General features: G+C 38.9%; 2 protein-coding genes across 5 annotated transcripts; one reads left to right on the forward strand and one right to left on the reverse strand.

The window, feature by feature from the left end:
• Positions 1-330: 330 nt before the first annotated feature.
• Positions 331-2,040, reverse strand: LOC107193293 (general transcription factor IIH subunit 2). The gene is made up of 7 exons (XM_015582698.1): positions 1,982-2,040; positions 1,699-1,900; positions 1,506-1,634; positions 1,265-1,438; positions 940-1,196; positions 542-794; positions 331-464 (listed from the first exon to the last, which is right to left on the reverse strand). The coding sequence occupies exons 1-7, from the start codon at positions 2,038-2,040 to the stop codon at positions 333-335; spliced, it is 1,206 nt and encodes a 401-aa protein (XP_015438184.1). The 3' UTR covers positions 331-332.
• Positions 2,041-2,976: 936 nt separating this feature from the next.
• Positions 2,977-11,444, forward strand: LOC107193366 (flocculation protein FLO11). Of its 4 annotated transcripts, none has more exons than XM_015582782.1 (11): positions 2,977-3,303; positions 5,008-5,106; positions 5,493-5,635; positions 5,731-5,968; positions 6,047-6,210; positions 6,290-6,426; positions 6,514-6,723; positions 6,799-6,881; positions 6,988-8,064; positions 8,152-9,333; positions 9,689-11,444. In XM_015582782.1, exons 2-11 carry the CDS (start codon positions 5,052-5,054, stop codon positions 9,784-9,786), a joined length of 3,387 nt encoding a protein of 1,128 aa, XP_015438268.1. In that variant the 5' UTR covers positions 2,977-3,303; positions 5,008-5,051; the 3' UTR covers positions 9,787-11,444. The 4 variants fall into 4 exon arrangements, with proteins under 4 accessions (XP_015438268.1, XP_015438269.1, XP_015438266.1 ...); XM_015582783.1 differs by having other exon boundaries at positions 6,988-7,074; positions 7,741-9,333; XM_015582780.1 differs by having other exon boundaries at positions 6,988-9,333.
• The last annotated feature ends 6,836 nt before the right edge of the window (positions 11,445-18,280 follow it).

The following is an 18,280-nucleotide window of genomic DNA, read 5'->3' on the forward strand; positions in this document are numbered from 1 at the left end:
ATTATATTGTTATGCAAATAAGATGCGTTAACAATTTCGTAAATGTATGTATTTGTTGTATATAGATAATCATATTAAATAAATGATTTGATTTTATGAAAATATATCTGACAAATGATGTGAAGAAAGAAATAAACTATTCATTACAATTACTGACTTTTCACTTTTTTATTCTTCTCTAACGAGAAGAGATCTTTCTATGCATGCATCATGGATCAGTTCTAGGAATTCTTCATACATAGAACTGGTCCTAGATTACATTAACTACTATTAAAAAATTGAGTACAAAATAAGCTAATATTAGTAATTTTACTCTACATACATCCGGTATATTAAGTTCTTTCAGCCGACCTGTGATATGTGTCTGGATTTGTAGCACAGCCTGGGCACGTGTGTAGAGATTCGTGAATAAATATCTCACAGTCCAAACAGAATGTTTGATTACATTTGTTACAAATGTAAACCTGTAAATACATATAAAAAATGACTCACATACATACATATGTACATTTTGTGTCTATTACAATTGTATGGATTATACCTTCTTATCTTTTTGTGACAAAACTTTTTGACAACCGTAACAATTCGAAGGTGTCCCCTCAAATGGCACTTCTTTAAACGCCTCAACAGGGAATAAATAATGATAAGACCGAGCTAAATGAGGAGCAGATACCAAGGTAAGTCCACATGCTCTACACTCTACGGGAAGTTCACAATGTTTACTGAGGCACTGTGGACAGAGGTATCCTGTGCTTGTAAGTTTCACAGCAGATTCATCCAAGCCTTCTGCATGACTACAAAAAATATTAGTCATTCCTACTATACATTCAAATTGAAATATAATAAAGTACTTTGTATTTGTTTTTAAATAGGGATTCGACTGTAAACGTTAATACATTTATTGTACGTTTTAATGTGTAAAACACAAAATAAATTTACCACATGCACACTGCTATGGATGTATCAGTTCCAGAAGACTGCAAAGCATGATGGGGAAAACCCATTTTCACGAGAGCAGCGTCCAATCTTGTTGCAGTTGGTGGTGGGTCTATATGCATGTTCAACTGCTCTTTGAAGTGTTTATCATCCAATGCAACACCGTGCTCCCCACCAGTTGCAGTGGCCATTCTTTTACAGATGAATAACTCAGCAGCCAGTCCTATCACACTACATCTTACACCGTCTGTTTTCAGACTCTGAAAGTGTACTTTATTATTATTAAAGTAATACATTCGATTCTTGTTGCGTGCACAGAAGCGCATACTTGTATAGTTTCATTAATATCTCCTGGATCACACGTTGTAAGAGCACCTATAATTACTAGTATTTCTTTGCTAGCATGTGATGGTAGGAGCCTTAAGGATTTTAAAGCTAGTTCCAAGGAATTTTGTAATGATGGTTCACCTGCTGGTTGAAGTTGCTGCATTGCTTTTAATTCCTAACACAAAAGAAGATTTGTATTCGCAAAAGGACAAAATTATTGATAATAATAAAGATATATTTACCCTAACATGTTTTTTGGAGTTCCCAGTCAAATCACCAACTTTTTCGGCTCTTTTATTTCTTGTAACAATTACTCCTAACTGGCTTATAGGATTTTGATAAAAAAATTCATCGATAAAATCCTCTAGGAGCTTATAACAAATAACCAGGATTAAAATGAAATAATAGGCTACAATTATGTTATTAAATACATACCTTTAAGGAACATAACAAACGAGTTGGTTTCAAATCTTGATTAGACATTGATTCAGAAGCATCAAGAATTACATAAAGATGCCTCATCATCCCCAATCTAGCACCAATCTTTTTATCCAACTGTCTTTTTCTTTTGGCATTGTGAATAATATCGGCAATAGATGCTTCCAAAGATCCATGATCATCTTCCTTAATTGCTTCCCTAATGAGAAATTATTTTTGCTATTTGTAGTCATAAAAAAAAACACATAAATAAATAATTTTTAAATAAACGATTTAATACCAGGTCTTTTCATAACCAGTCTCCCACCGATACTCCTTCTCTTCTTCATCATCAGCCATTTTTTAATTTCTAAAACAAAGCTATAACAAAAAAAACATAATTTGCCCAAATAAAAAATTGTACTATAAAATATATTAGATGCTTTCACGAGTATAGTTAAATGTGTGTTTACTTAGACTTAGATGATTATGGACTATGTTGCATGAATTAGGTTAATGTTGTTTATATTACTGTCAACATCAACAATAACGGGCTAAGATCACAGTAGGAAAGAATGACAACAAAGTCTTAATATCTTCAAAGGACTGATATCATAAGATTGCATTTAATAAAGACATGTGAAAAATACCAATTAATTCATATCAAAAAATTTATAATAGCGAACACGAAAATTACACGCATGTATTCGGTCGATACGGGGGCCTGTTGTTCGAAACCTTCGAAACTTTTCGTGAATCAGAGGAAACGCGTCGTCAATAAAACTAAAGCACCGGCATGAAAGACCCGTGCAACAGCTACATGAAGTAACAATTAATCATACACAATTCATAAATCTGCGCGCAATAACCAATGACTATTTATGAAATTGTTTTGACATTAATTAACATAAACTCGCCTTTTCTATACTCGATACAATGCCGGAACATAGTCGAACTCGATGAATTAAAAGCGGCAGATTTGAAATCGATAACAACCCGTTCGGAATGTGGTCCGGTTTTTGGACAAACTTTACAATTTATTTCCGATTGGACGGTTTCAAACATAATGGTCTAAGTATTAAAAAGAATCCCGTAGAAAAGATACGGTCGAGGAAGGGAAAGAAATGGTAATTGTCGGATAATATTTTCCCGCCAAAAGGTAAGCTGTTGCCGTGGCGGGTAGGCGCCATGGCGCCACCATCGTCAGACGCGATCACTGTTTTCATCCCATCTCGTGCGGCGACGGCAATTTTCCGGGATCAAGAAAGTCTTGACTTTTCCACGGTATACCGGGCGCGTAAGTGATCACATCATTGGTTTGATTCGCGGTCTGATTGAAATCGGTACCGGGTCAGGTGTGTTCGAAAAATATTCATGGGTGGACAGGAAGTGAATAGTCGGGGAGAGTTTTCGCGACGAGAGCCATCTTGACGAGCATCGGCTTGCTCGTGATAGACGGAGGACGAGTCTGCGGCGGCGACCACGGCGACGGCGGCAATGGCATCGTTTCTAAATGTTTCTCTCGATTCTGCACCGCCGTGTTCTCTGCAGTCCGAATAGCCAGTTTTATCAGTAACGGTCTTTCACGGGCGAGCCGGCTACCGTTTCAAGAACGAATTATCTGTGAGTTTTGTTCGTTGGTAACTTACGCCACTGGCCGCGTTTACAATGACTCCATGCTGTGCCCCGATGTCTTCCGATTTATGCGGGAATTTGCTCCGTTTAAATAAAAACCACGGTCGTAAGAGGCTCGCGATTGCTCGCGGAATCACGAATGCATCATAAAATTACCGATAGCAACGGTGCGCGTGGGTGCAGTGAACCTCCGAATCGCCGTAACAACGACAGTGGTGTCTTATTAAAAAATGTTCGCAGTTCGATTTCCACCGGCATGTTGCGTGTATAAATTTTTCCAAGACCCGCGAAACTTTGAACTCGGTATCATACGATCTTTTTCTCCGTTCGCTGTGCCACCCTACGACAATGCTATTAATGATTTATTATATTGCTTTTCGATAGAAACAAATTTTTCTTTTAATTAATTATTTTCATCTGATAATATAACATTAACGAATTCACTTGTGCACTGCTCAACCCTTTTGTTACCAACTTATTTAATAGGTAGAGAGGGGTGTTTGTTCAATTTTTTTTTATGCATGTTACATGGAAAATAAGTGATTCGCAAATACGTTTAAGAACTTTTTTTCCGTATCCATTTTGACAAGATCGAGAAACAGTAAAATCTTAATGTAGTTACATAAAATTTTCGACTACATCGAATTTTGGGTGTAAACTGTAAAATACGGTTAAAATATTTGTTCATAAATAAAATACTATTTACTTTACACATTTTATAAAAAAGATTTATAAGATATTATATTCATTTACTTGACTCATATAAAGTATTTATTTTGTTAAATAGAAGTTTGTAAAGTACTTTATGCATTTTGTTCCATAACAAGAATTTCTGTAACCTATATCCTCCTTTTCATTGTTTCACATATTCTTGTTAATATTTTATGTTATCGTAGCAAACATCATAGGAGTTCCTGTAATTTTTCCAGAAGACTTACATCCAAATGCCTTAATAGCAATGAGTACAAATGAATGTACTATTAGTAATATTTATATAACAATGGGTAGTGAATATTTAAATGAAAGTAAAAATGAGTATTTAGTTTATATTGTATAACTAATTTTATTTCTCAATGTTACTATGCGGCTGAGCATTATTTTTCTTGTAACTATGTACGTGATAATAATTTGTACTGCCAAGTTATTATACATGATAAAAACCTTTTTTGTTACATTAAATCAGTTGTGTATCAAGGAAGTTATTTTACAAATTCTTGTAAATGAATATAATATTTTTACATGGTATATAATAGTATTTGGTATGGGTTATGCGTGACCCGATCATAGGCTTTCACGTCCATGATGAGAAAGTCAAATGTATATTAAGGTACTTACTGCAGCTATTTGTAAAACAGTAACACTAACTAATATTTATTCCATGATAAAAATGTAGAGATGGCAGTACTATAGGTAGTAATACACTACAGGTTAAACATTAGATTCTGTTGCTTCTAATAATCTCTGCCTGATTTTCTTGTATCACCCATGAATTATACTTATGATATTGTTCTTTCAATGAAAAATAGTTTCTGTACATTCAAAACTCAAAACTCTAGTCAAATGTGAATTTTAAGTTTACAATGTAATATTTGGGCAATTATTAAGTAGTGGAGTAACACAGTATTTACTCACTTGGTCGTATAATTTATGCAACTTCTTGATCAGGAAATAAAAGATAGTTTTAATTTCTAGAAAGCAACATTGTGGATAGAGACTAGAATACTGTGTTGAGCAAAATGGAGGGAGGAGATGGCCCTTCGGCCATCAGTAGTAATCCTACTGCTATTAAAGGTAACATCTATGATTTTTTTTATGCACAAGGTTGTCGTACAAGTAATTTATCTTTTTTTTTTTGCTGTTTCTATAAATATTTGTATATACCAAACACTTGTGAACGAAAGCATACAAATTTTTGGAACATTAATAGTAGATATGCTTAAAAAAGATCGATTATAGAAGTATCGTTATTCCCGAATTTTGAAACTTGTATCAATATATTCTCTTGAACAGTTTCACGAAGAGTACCATAGATTTATAGAATAATTGAGTCGGTAGTCCATTGGTATATAGAAATGAGGAACCTGACATACCGACGTCTTGTAATTTATGTAAACGAAAGGCAACTTATATGATTTATTGTACTTACTGCGTTCAACATAATTCTGTTACGATATTAGCTGCACAAGAAGAAATGGGAAGGCTAGATGTTCTCGTATGTGGACAGTGCCATTCAGTTTTTCACTTTATTGAGGAATTTCAAGAGCATCGTACGAAAGAAGGCGCTTGTACTCAAGTATCACATTTCCGTGAAAATAGCAATGTTAGTAGTACTTAATGAATGTCGCAATTAATTGCAATAGCAAGAAACAATGCTGGTGTAACAAAGTTATTTAATTGCATTGTAATTTCGTACAGAACGAACAGAAAGCACAAGTGTGGGCCTTTCTGCTTTGGAAAGATTCACAGATTCAGCAAGAAGGTTCGGATAGAGACTCTACAAATTCGTGGAAACTCTATCAAAAATGGTGCAAAATGGATACGCACATTAGGGACTCCTGGATCGCGGCTGGGAAAACTATTCAAACTTTTACGAAAATTAGTAACGCGAAAATGCAGGATGTACCTAGGCAAAATCAAATAACCAATGCAGAAGGTATTTTATACAAAAGAACGTAATTTTGTTACAATGCTCTGGGAGGTAGTTTACTGGAATTTTTTTGTACTTTCGTAGGTAAACCCGTGCTTGTCCGTAAGGTTATTAGGAATGGACAACCAGAAGAAGGGGACAAGAAAGACGCCAAAGGTTCGGAAGCAAAGAATCAAAAAAGCGAGTCCTTTAATGCCGAAGGGGAAAAGAAGGAGAAACCAAAGTTGAAACCTTCCATAAAACCTAAGGTTAGATGATTGCATTCGATCAGTCGATTAACTCATTTTTCCATTAATAATAAACTCAATTTTGATCGTCACCACACAGGGCAAATCCAGTAAAGCTGGCGATGAAGATAAGGACACAACTGACGAGGAATACACAGTGGAAAAGATCTTAGCGAAACGTTTTAATCCAAAAAAGAGGTGTTCAGAATATTTACTAAAATGGGAAGGATATACCCAGTAAGTTTAATTTACAAAAAAAATTGTTCATAATCTTGTATAAATAGCTAGAACAATTTTGATTAATCGTACAATGAATAATTGAAGCGAGCATAATACGTGGGAACCTGCTGAGCATGTGGCGACGTGTAAACATTTATTGGAAGAGTTCGAAAGAAATCTTGCAAAGCAAAAAGAGTTGAAGGCCGCTCAACAACAAGCCAATGCAAAGGCAGCTGGGCGGGGTGGTCATCTTGCTCAGAAAACAGTGATAAAGGCGGAGGCGAAACCTGGACCAAGTACTGCGGCTCAAGTAGGGTAAGGCAATGAATTTCCATAAGCTTTACTCGTATATTCCGACAGTTATACTTATGTAAGAAATTGTGTACTTAGGAGACCAATGCGTTCAAGCAAATCAAAGGCGATGGATCAAGTAAAACAGTGGTGCGGTTCGATGAAAGATGAAGATAACGATTGTACGTATAGATACATGATAACATACATGTTGATATTATCATAGAAAATACTTCTGTAAGTACATAGATAATTCGTCGAAACACCTATGATTTGTATGTCTTTCAGTGTTGGGGAAGAGGAGAATGGATTATTCTGAGAGCGATTCCGAGGATGGTGGCAGCAGTGCTGCGAAACGAGCGAAAGCTGATACAGGTAGCGATGAAGATTGGACCGGAGAGTCCGAGGAGGAGAGAATGTTGGGTCGGAGTGACGTGATTCAGCGTGCGTTTAACCGTGCTAATGCTCAATCGAACGGTTCTAATCGAGCGAGCGGTTCGTCGACAGATCTTGCGACTTCATTGGGACTTCAGTCTCCCGAAGGAGCAAAATCGAGCCAACCGCCGGTATTGGTCGCGAACGCGAAAGGAGTCGTTAAAGTAGACCCGAAGCAAATGCCAAACTTGACGTCCGGTGTTTACGTAATGTCACGGAAAGATGGGATCATCAAGCTGGACTCGTCTCCTAGCGGGAAGTTGGCTGTAAAAGGTTCACCGACCACGCAAGGTGTTTTAATGGTTCAGAATCGGGATAACGCTAACGTAGTGAGAAAGCAAGTAATATCAGCCTCGCAGTCGAATTCGGTAACGCCGGTTAAAGTGGTATCGAAAATGGATGGAAGTCAAGTAGTAACCCAGATGAAAGTAGTTTCTAAGCCGGTTACGAATAAAACGGGAGGTACGCCGAAAACAGAGCCTATAAAGATCCAGCCGAAACCAGATCCGACACAGTTACCGCAGATACATGTCGTGACCGCGGTGCCGGCTCCCATAAATTTGCAGCCAAGAATAAGTACAGGAATACGTCCTGGACCTGTTACAGGCCAACGTAATGCGGATGGTCGACCATTGTTACCGAGACCCCCGCTCCGTGCGACGACACCGACTAGCGTGCTCGGAATCGGATCGACGATTCGTACGCCTGTCCGGGCGCCAGCCCCGAGGCAAGTTCAGGCCCAGCAAACACGTCAGGTGCTACAGAAACGTACGACGACCGTGACCACGCAAAGTAACTCGGTGAGTCCCGTCTCTGTCACGCAGATACGACCGAAGTTCACCGTGCTCAGTTCACAGCCGAAGCAAGTGGTAAAGTCCGGAACAAGTCCGGTGCAGCAACAGGCGAAACAGTCGCCGAAAACACCAGTCGGTAAGCCACAGTCATTATTGTCTCCGCAGCAAAAATTATTAATGGCGAAACGGAAAGCTCAAGAAGCGGCGGGTATCATTAAACCAGGTGGCCGCGGCCTCTTGGCGGGTGCACGTACCAGTATCGGTCGAGGTAGAGGGAAGTTGGCCGAGAGCCCGACCAGCGCGGCGCCCGGGGGCAAGCCGAAGGAAAGTAAATTGGCGGAGGGGGACGGTCTTCACATGGAGTTTCACGAGGTCGGCTCCGAGGAGAGTAGTAGCGACGGTGAACCGGAGCTACCGCCGCCGCCGGAGACGGATAACATTGCCACAGCGGAGCCGGACAGTCCACCGCGGCCGTTCACTTTGTGCCCGTTAACGGGACGTATCATCGGGCCGGATGGAGAACCCGTTGAACAGCCGGCCGAACCGGAACCTGAGCCCGAGCAACCGACGACACCGTTGACCACCGTCAAAACACCCACCACTACGTCAGAGAGTATAGACGTCGCGGCTACAACATCCACCACGGAATTGGTTCTACCTTCCCTTGATTCCCTCACAGATGGCAGCGGCATAATGAGAGTCGAGATGAGTCCCGGGGGAACAACAGGCACCATCGTTCAGACCAGCGAACCGGCACAAATGAACTTGTCGAACGTCAACGTTCCTGCCCCGGATCTTCCTTGCTTGGATGACACCGCTCCTCCAGCCGTGCCGGTCCCAGCCACGACCGCATCAGCACCGTTGCCTGAGGCGACACCAACCACCGAAACAGCAATCACGGCCGGACTGTCTACAGCCACGGTCACCTCCACCAGCACGATCGCTATCGCTTCCGCTGACGTGACCAAGCCCGAGGAGAAAGTACCCGCCGAGGAAAGGAAGGTAGCAGAGGACACGTCGAACTTAGTAACGATAACTGGCGAGGACGGTGTCGTTTACCAAGTCGCCGGACAAGCCGAGGACGGCCAGACATTACTGGTGACGCGTGACGCCGACGGCGAGCAACAGTGCGTGTACGTTACCACGGAACAGCAGGGTGACGATGGTTCCGTGCTGACGTTGGACCATGCTGTCGCGGAGGCTGTTGCTCAGCTGATACCCGATCAGGTGAATCTGGCCTCGCAGTTCTATGTGAAGGAGGGCGGGACCGAACCGGCCGAGAACCCGATGGTGATGTCTATCATGGATAACACAAGCACCGCGGACGTGGCCGAGGGACAGGAGGACGGTGATGGTAACGGACAAGTGGTGGCTCAAGTTGTACAAGCAGAAGAACCTACTCCAGGTAGAGTGATAAATTTAATGAAATTGTTTCGGGATAGGGGGTAGAATCTTTGGGACTGAAACATCTGAATACCTTTGATATCATCTAAAAAGTGAACTAAATATAATCCAATGAGAGTTTTATAGTTTATACAGGGTGAGTCCACCTAAAGCTGCGTCTACACTACATACCATAATATGTTATATAGCGAATGTATGACGAAAGATGTTTTTGTTTGGAATGTTCAAATTTATTCATTGAAGATATTCAGGTGTTTCATTTCCCGGTGACTTGTTTGTTGCATAGAACGAAATCGTTCTTTTTTTCTTTGTAATCGAACCTTATTGTTATTATATTATTGTCGTGTTGTAATTAGGAGGCACCAGAAGAGTAGTGTTACTCTTACCCGATGGAAACTTAATGATGACAGAAGTGACGGAAGAACAGTACGCTGCGCTGGGGCTGGGCAAGTGAAGAGAACACTTAAAAAACAAAAAAGAAGCAACTGACACACGCGGTTTGAAAAACAAACGATCATGCATCGAATATAATAATTTACATGGAAGTTGTACGCTTTAAGGGTGACCGTGGGTTGTATATATGTAAGAACGTTCACTTCGTACAATTGCAATGAATGAAATTATGTATTGACGATTTTCCAGCTAACAAAAGCAAGAGGCAAAATGTGAAAAGTAAAAACATATATATAGCTGGTGTGTTGTAAAAACAATTTAACAAAAAAAAATACAAAAACTGAGAAAAGCAAGAGGAAACGCAAAATAACAGAAATCTAGAATTTAGATTACGATTACAAACAAACAAAACAAAAGAAAGAGAGGATGACTATGTTTTAGAAATTCGTGTCTCAGTGTAAAAGGGAACCGCTGAAATTTTAATTTTTATCGTTTAATTTATGATAATACGCGAGGATCGCTGGTGTTTTGCCTAGGGTTTGAAGCGGGGTGAAGAAAACGATATCATATTACAGATAATATAAAAAAAAACACACATACACACAAAAACGTGCGACGACACCGTTATACACACAAGTTTGAAGTAAGCATTGTATTTGTAGGATTAGTGAAGTATAATCTGGGGTTTTATATTTTCCAAACGATGAATAGGCTTTTTAATTAAGAACTTTATTCCCCGCATACAAAGTCCAAGCTTATTATCGTCATCGCAGCATAGAGAACTCGCTGGACAAGCTATTAGGATAGTCGAACGAGAGATAAATTTGGCGCTTAATGGATTAATAAACCAGATGTAAATATACCATGTAATTGACTATTTAAAAAAAATAGATTTTTTCATGGAAAGCTTGAACCTAGTTTGACTCTGTGCTGAACCATTTCTTCACTGGGAAAATCGATAACGGAAACTGTCGCGTTTCTTATTATTATTATTTTTTTCCCGTTATATCCGAAATTACAATGATTTCGCGGCAGGCAAAAAATGATGGTGTCCGCGGGTGTGGAATTTGAAAAACTCTTCAGACTTGTTGAATCGTTCTTCGCGGCTAAGCAGCAACGGACACAGAGGAACACCCTGTTTCGCGTTTTCCACGGACTGTGTATGCTTACCTGTAGATTTAACTAAGCGCACTCTTATCAAAGATCACACATAATTTTCCGAATCTATAAGGCTTTAAGGAATGACGAGGGAGAACTAAGGCAAAAATACAGTGTTGTTTAATGGAACATAACGCGCGTCTCATTATTAAGCCCATTCCTTTTCAGCTTAACCGTGCACTGAATTACACGGAAAAAAAAGAAACAATAAATAAGTAAATGTAAACAAATAAGATTAATCGCTTTTGCGCTGTATGCTTCTATCAAACAAAATGTATTGATATATATACATATATTTTTTTTTGTTCATTTCTGTATGTTAATGGAAATCTGCGAACGATGGAAAATCGTTATTCAGGGGGGAGGGGGTATGTTAAACGACGAAAAGACTCGAGATTCGATCAGAGGATGTATGTTTCCGAAAAAACGCATAAGGAACAATGATTTTTTTCGCATTGTTTATATATCCTTAGATTGTACATACCGAAAGCGTAAATCTGTAATGTCGTATACGTGAAACAATACATATGATGTCTATATGCGTGTTAAAAAAAACAAGAAATGGATAACGAAAAGTAAAAAATCAGCGTCCATAGAGTTGAACTAGATTCAAGCGTTAAGTATAGGGGGAGTCGAGGACTCGCAATAAACAAAAGGGGAGAAAGAATTGCACGCGAAGAAAACGGATCATCACGTACAGTTACTCGCAAAAACTATCACGCCTGTAACAGTTTTTTACACATTTAATGGAATGTTGAAGTTGAAAAAGTACCAATTATGTACAGTGTGTATGGTTAATATACCTACTTTAGTTTTTGTAGTTTCCTTTAAAAAGAAAAAGTATTGTTCTCAATGGAAATAGTAAAAGAGCACACATGATCCACCCCAAGATCAATATTTATTTTGAACAAACTTATTCACGATACTCTCTTGGATATCCCAGCGATTTTACTATATAAGTTTTAATTTCTTATGCACACAGCTTTTTTTTGTCAAATTTGGTGTGTATGTGTGTGTGCGTGTGTGCGTGTGTGTGTCTAAATGCATTACGGTATATCGATTTAGTACCGAGATAAATTGTAATTGTTAACTTTAATGTTCAATCGAATATGTAAAAAATATGCAGACATGTGTATTAGATGGGCGGATATTTATGCGAGTAACTGTCCATTACGTTTCTCAGTATAAGAGGAAAACTATTTTGCACGGAGTACGGCCCAGGAATATAAAATCCTAGTATTTTACTAACGTAACCCTTTTGTACATAGAACTTCATTCTCTAAACCTTTATATAAAAATTGTTTCCAAATAAATCATAATCTTAAAATTATCGTATCTGTAGTTTTTTCTTTTTTTTCTTATATTCCTAAAAACACCTTAACCGAAGAATTTTTCATGTATTTGTATGGTGTACAGAATTTTATATCTAATCTTATGTAATGCACCAATGAATGAACGTTTACGGGATTTTGTAACTATTACAGTTGAATTTTAAGTGACAATAATATTAATAAATATTTAGCACATGAAATTTCGATTTTTTAATGTATGTACCTTTTTCTAACGTATATATTTCAATTTGGGAAATTGGAGAAATGTAATTAATGAAATTAAAATTAAAATTTTATCCCGGCCAATATCTTAGATTCTGGTTCGAAATAATCCTTGCGGTTGGTCGTGCAATTTCTTACATTTTTGCCATCCGACAAATCAAACGATCGAGCGTTCTTTTGTCAACGGGTAACGAACGCTTGTCAAAAAATAGAAACCAGCGATACCTATATCCTATTGAATAGCTAATTTTGCAACTGGAATGGCTTCTGTATTTGTGATTGACAATAAAAACGACGAGAACATCGATGCGCGAAATGTCGAGAAAAGATGGCAAAACACACCACGTCCGAAATCGTACAATTGGAAAATGTCGTACAATGTGATAAAGTCTGGTCAGCAGACTATAATGTTACAACAAAAATCTTCTTTCGTCATCTGTGTAAGTTCCTGTGCATCTTAAACGATCGGTAAATAAAGTAAAAACGCCAGAATATGAGGGTTGAATAAAACGAAATCTTGCTAGACTTACAGAAACAAATTACAAAACGCATGCCCTGGAGATATAAAACTGTTGAAAGAATGTACAGGCAGTGCTAAAGAAGCTAAACAAGAATTAAGAATCGAGGATGATGACTATGAAGAGCATGAAACAAAGCTGGGTACTAACATTGTTAATCAAGGGGTTCGAGATAACGATTTGCATACAGATTGACACCAGATAGTGACGAAATCTCTCTACAACTTCCAGATCCTAGTGGTTCGGTGCTCGAACCACCCAAATCGAAAGTCTGGGACGAGTACAAGAAATTGCTGCAATTGGAACGGTCGACTCCGAAACGCCAAATAGATTTTACGTCGCTGTTCACGGACATAACGTGTTTGAAAAGATTTTGCTTGGACAAGTACTGGATTCGAGAACCCTTATATATTTTTGTTATTTCAGTGTGACGCCGCAAATTGAAAGATCCTTGACTTTTTTAACGCCCAGACACTTAAATCGTTGTTTCAAAATTATGAGACTGATATACATACATGTAGTATGATGTTATTTTGAAGTAACAAAAATATCGATACTAAACCAACCTATTTAACCTTTTTGAAAATTTATTTTTAACCCTTTAACACTACTGAACACCTCTTTCAGGGGCAAAGGGGCAAAGGCCGTCGAAACGCCATATTTCTTTTTTCTGGCGAAAGTCTAAAAAGCATTAGCAGACTTTTTGTTTATCCTTTACTTTAATGATTCTCTATTTTTAATGGTCGATAATTAAGATCGAAAAAAATCATGGTTCGAGTAAACAAATTTAGAGAAGTAGAAGACTTTTTCTACGCCGCTCGTGTCCTATGAGGATTGAAGCAATATGGCGGACTGGTGATAGCATAAAGGCCTTGAAAACTCGATTAGTCTTTTCTTTAAAAAAAAACAACTTAGTTCTTTTCGCACAACATTAGATCGCTAGCGAAGTCGGAACCTCATTTTGGCGCTCGAGCAAAAAGGAGCATAATCAGGATAGACGTGCAAAAGACGATACTGGTCGCGGACACGAACTACGTGCAGTTTCGAAATTTCAAATTGAACAAGCTGTACAAGGTAAGACGTCGTCGCCCAAGTTCTTAACCGTTCTAATTCCATTTTACAAAAAAATTTAGAAATCCAATAGAATCCAAAGAATTCAAATTCACCATAATATAACGAAAATTCAACCTAGAAAACAACAAATATTCTTTTAAGCCATAACTCCAAAACTTTCAAAGTTTTTTTTTCTTAATGGTTGTATCTCTAAATACTAACAACAATTAAAAATTTGTGTGGATAATAAGATTAAATTTTGTTAACTATTTTAATTAATAGCTATTTTCATGACGCCTTGAAGACGCCTTCTAAACTTCGAAAATTTTAAACTCAGTTTTACTCAGTTTAGAAATTAGTGGAGATAGAACAATTAAGAACTAGAGCGATGACGTAAATTAGGTCTGATGCAACCTTCGCTGATGTAATTGTTACACGGTCGTTGATACAGAAAACGATCAGACTGCAAAACGTCACCACGTCCCCGGCGAGATTTAAGTTCGAGGGAAGGCCGATTCGATCCAAGTTTCAAGTTCTGGTGGAGCCTGTATTGGCGAACAGTGCGATCATACCGCCGGGGATGCGGTTGAAATTGAACGTTTTGTTTTACTGCGACGTGATCGAACAGCCGGAAGAGATGCTGATAGTGAACGTGCAAAATGGGAAGCCGTTGATCATCAGACTACACGGATTTAAGGACGCTCCGATTCTGTTAGGTAATAATTTACAGGGGAACAGCGAAGTAGAAGCCGTTCCTGGCGGGGGTGCAGAAAATGCCCTCGCACCTGGGTGGTCGCAGATCATTTATTATATGTAAAATTTTGGCTAGTAAAAATAATAATCATGATTTTTTTTATGATTATAAAAATTGTAGATAAATAGAATTCAATCAAAGGTTGTCGTTTATTGCTGGCAATTTGTTCGAAACTTGTACACAACTGGTTATCAGGGCTATCTGCTTCTGGCATAAAATTTTATTCAACAGGAACAGATCCACCGATCGAGAACGATTCCAACGATACAACAAGCATCCAGAGGTCTTTGATCACATCGCATCCGGAGCTGGACCTGCAGCCGGTCCAAACGGATGTAATATTCCAGTCTGACATTCGATAACAACGATAATGATTTCTGATTGACTCTTAAACACATTGTACATTACACGTCACTTTGCAGTCGTCGACGGAGACTAACACAAGCAGTGACACCTGGGATTCCGAGTCGCCTAAACGCAAAAGCACGACGTTCGACTGCAAGAAATGTTTCGTGGGCGAGGAGGTCGAAGTTTCAATACGATTCGAGAACATCGGGGGCGAGGGACGGTTCTTCTTAATGAGCGAGATCGATTGGAGTTCGATGTACATCGAGGTAGGGTAAATATTTACAGAAAGAGAGCCACCTCCGATTTCGATGATTTTTCAATTTATGTCGTCAAGGTCATCATCCTAAGTAGTGTTGTAACTTTTAAAAATTTGTCTAAAGGGGTGTAAACCGCCCTTAAATCTAAACAATCCAGACAGCACTGAGAGTCAAAGTAACCGTCAATTTATGGTAATTTATTTGTTTGTCCTACTCCAAGGATGTCACGGACAAGAACATTCTGACGATACCACCATTCGCGATCCGTCCAGCGTACTTCGAGCTGAAGCCCCAGGAAGAGATAAAGCTATTCATGCGTTTCCTGCCAGACAGTTACGGAATTCATGTAATAAGAAGTGGGGAAACGCAGCTACGAATTCAGCCGGGTTTTTCTTCTTTTAATCGTGTCTGTTGTTATCAGGTCGACAAGCTGTACATACTGAGCGACAACTGTGCCATGTTGGCGTCAGAAATGATCGGCGACGGTGTGTTCTACGAGCCGAGTTTCGTTCAGATTCGAACGATATTATCAACGTCACTCTTACGAAACGCTGACGACTCCGCATCGGTACGTTCTCGACGGGAGATCGAGTATCACTTACAATGTAGTACCACGTTACATTTAAAATATCTGAATAGATACATCATTAGCTAGAAATAAGAGTAAACATTTCAGCAACCGGACAGCGATTACGGGCCGATAGGGGACATCGATAAACGTACACGTTATCATGTAACCTTGAATGCGAGCTTTCCAGACGGAATTGGGCAATGCATGATATTCGTGAGCAATATTAGGTACGTCATCGTTAAACTGCGGATATTTATGCATTTATAGCGCCACTCCTGGTATTTAATATAATTAACCTCTTGAGGAATACTGACACTTATAATGTGTACGTTTAGTTTTACTTTCATTCATCATTTCAAAATAGTAAATACAATAAATATTCACGAGAAAATTCCCCAACAAAAAAGGATGTTCTACCACTTGATTGTCATTAATATTTATAAATATATTTCATATTAAATACAGCTAAAGAATAAAAAATATATTTTCTGATCTTCATAAATTCATGCCTGAAGAGGTTAATGGTATTTACGTATTATTATTGACGTATTGAAACAGTTAGTATGGAAAAGAAAATTCGGTTTGAGTTGGTTTGTTAATATATTATGGAATATAATTCGGAATTTGCATAAACATCCGTAATTTAGTCACTGGGATCATCGTAACTCATTCACATCACAATGCACGAAAGATCCAATTCGATCTGTTATTTCTTTTTTCCAGCGAGATAAGCATGCACTTCCGGTGGAAGAAACGGAAAATACGCTACGACGAAGATAAAGAGAAGAGTTACAATAATATGCCGTTAAAATACCTTCGTATCGATCCGGTTCACGGGATTCTTTCGCCCACTTCCGTGCATTATTTTAACGTCACTGTCGAATGCAGAGATTTACATCCAAACCTCTACGCCGCTGTTCTGCAGTTAGTATAGCAGCGGAACCTCCCTAAATAATTCTACTTTCATTTCCTTTGTCTTTCGATTTCTCTAAGTATTTCCAATTCCTTAGACGCTTTTCGTACAACGAACCTATTAACCCTTGTGTAGGCAACCAAAATATTCATAGTTATTGAGCAATCTGAATACTTCTATTGTGGTAGAAAGGAAATTTAGAAATGGGTACCTGAGTACCCGGTTCGATGTCTCGATTATCGATCGTTAGCTGCGAAAGACACTAAAGAAGCGTTAACTTGTTTTTAGACTATACGTGGAAGACATACCGCTTGCAGCCATTTCGAAAAAACTCGAATTGCATACCGAGAGGTGCGTCAACAAACGGCGGAAATGTTTAACCGTAAATTCTTCAATGATTCATCCAAACCAACCGAAACATACAAAACTGTTCGTTACGACTACATTAATGCGATCGTCAGTCCGTAGATATTATGGTCGCCGATTTGGTGGTCTGGTCGCAGTACACAATGGACAACAAAAGTAAAATGTGCGTTGTCTCCGAGAAAACGTTCGAATGCTCGATACGCTATTTAAATTTTTGAGTTTCTTTTTAAAGCGACGAGAAACCTAGCGAAACATCCGAGAGTCACACCGAAACTACTTTCTCCGATTTCGAATGTTCTCTGTCGAACGAGGAATACGTCGGAGAGGATACGTATTATTCGAACTATATCGAGAATCATTCTTTGCTTCCATTAGTGAGTCGATCGACGATACCTGTGCAACTCCAATAGAGTAAAGTCTCATTAACTGCGAGAAATTCGGGACCGCATACGCGCAGTAAACGTGGATTTGTCAGAATTTCAATAACTCGACATACCGACGTTTAATCTTTTTTGGAATGCCCTCGTTCAGGGAGGATCCCTCCAGTGATGGGGATGCCGCGTGGACAGTTAACGTGGAGGATTTTCCGCGCAGTTAACGCAATTTTACTCTATTCTGACTTCTTCGATAACTCTGCGTATTGTTACAGATGACGGATGAGATGATTTCGCATTACGATATAGTGAATTTCAAACAATTCGAACCCCTTGCATGGGAACGCATAATAAGCACAGGAATAGTCAGACCAACCAAGTTCCGTAATATTTTTTCGTGCGTGAATTATCGAATTTTTTAATGACAAGAAAAAAAAACTCGACAGAACGTTACACATTGGCATCGAAGAAACGTTCGTGTTGCTGGTTAAGAATTTTTCCGAGAATTCTTTGGCGTACTCGTGGGGAGAAGCGAACGGTTCCGATAAAGCGATGGTGAAGCTCTGCGTGTGTCCCGAAAATGGCGTCGTGGGTGCCAAAAGCACGGAGGAAATGAAGATAACTCTTGTACCTGTCAAAGAGGTCGATTATTTTCGCTGATATTCTTTTCTCTACGAACTTTTCGACTGA

This window comes from Dufourea novaeangliae, unplaced genomic scaffold (assembly GCF_001272555.1).
Source record: "Dufourea novaeangliae isolate 0120121106 unplaced genomic scaffold, ASM127255v1 scaffold7, whole genome shotgun sequence".
Classification (NCBI taxonomy): Eukaryota; Metazoa; Arthropoda; class Insecta; order Hymenoptera; family Halictidae; genus Dufourea; species Dufourea novaeangliae.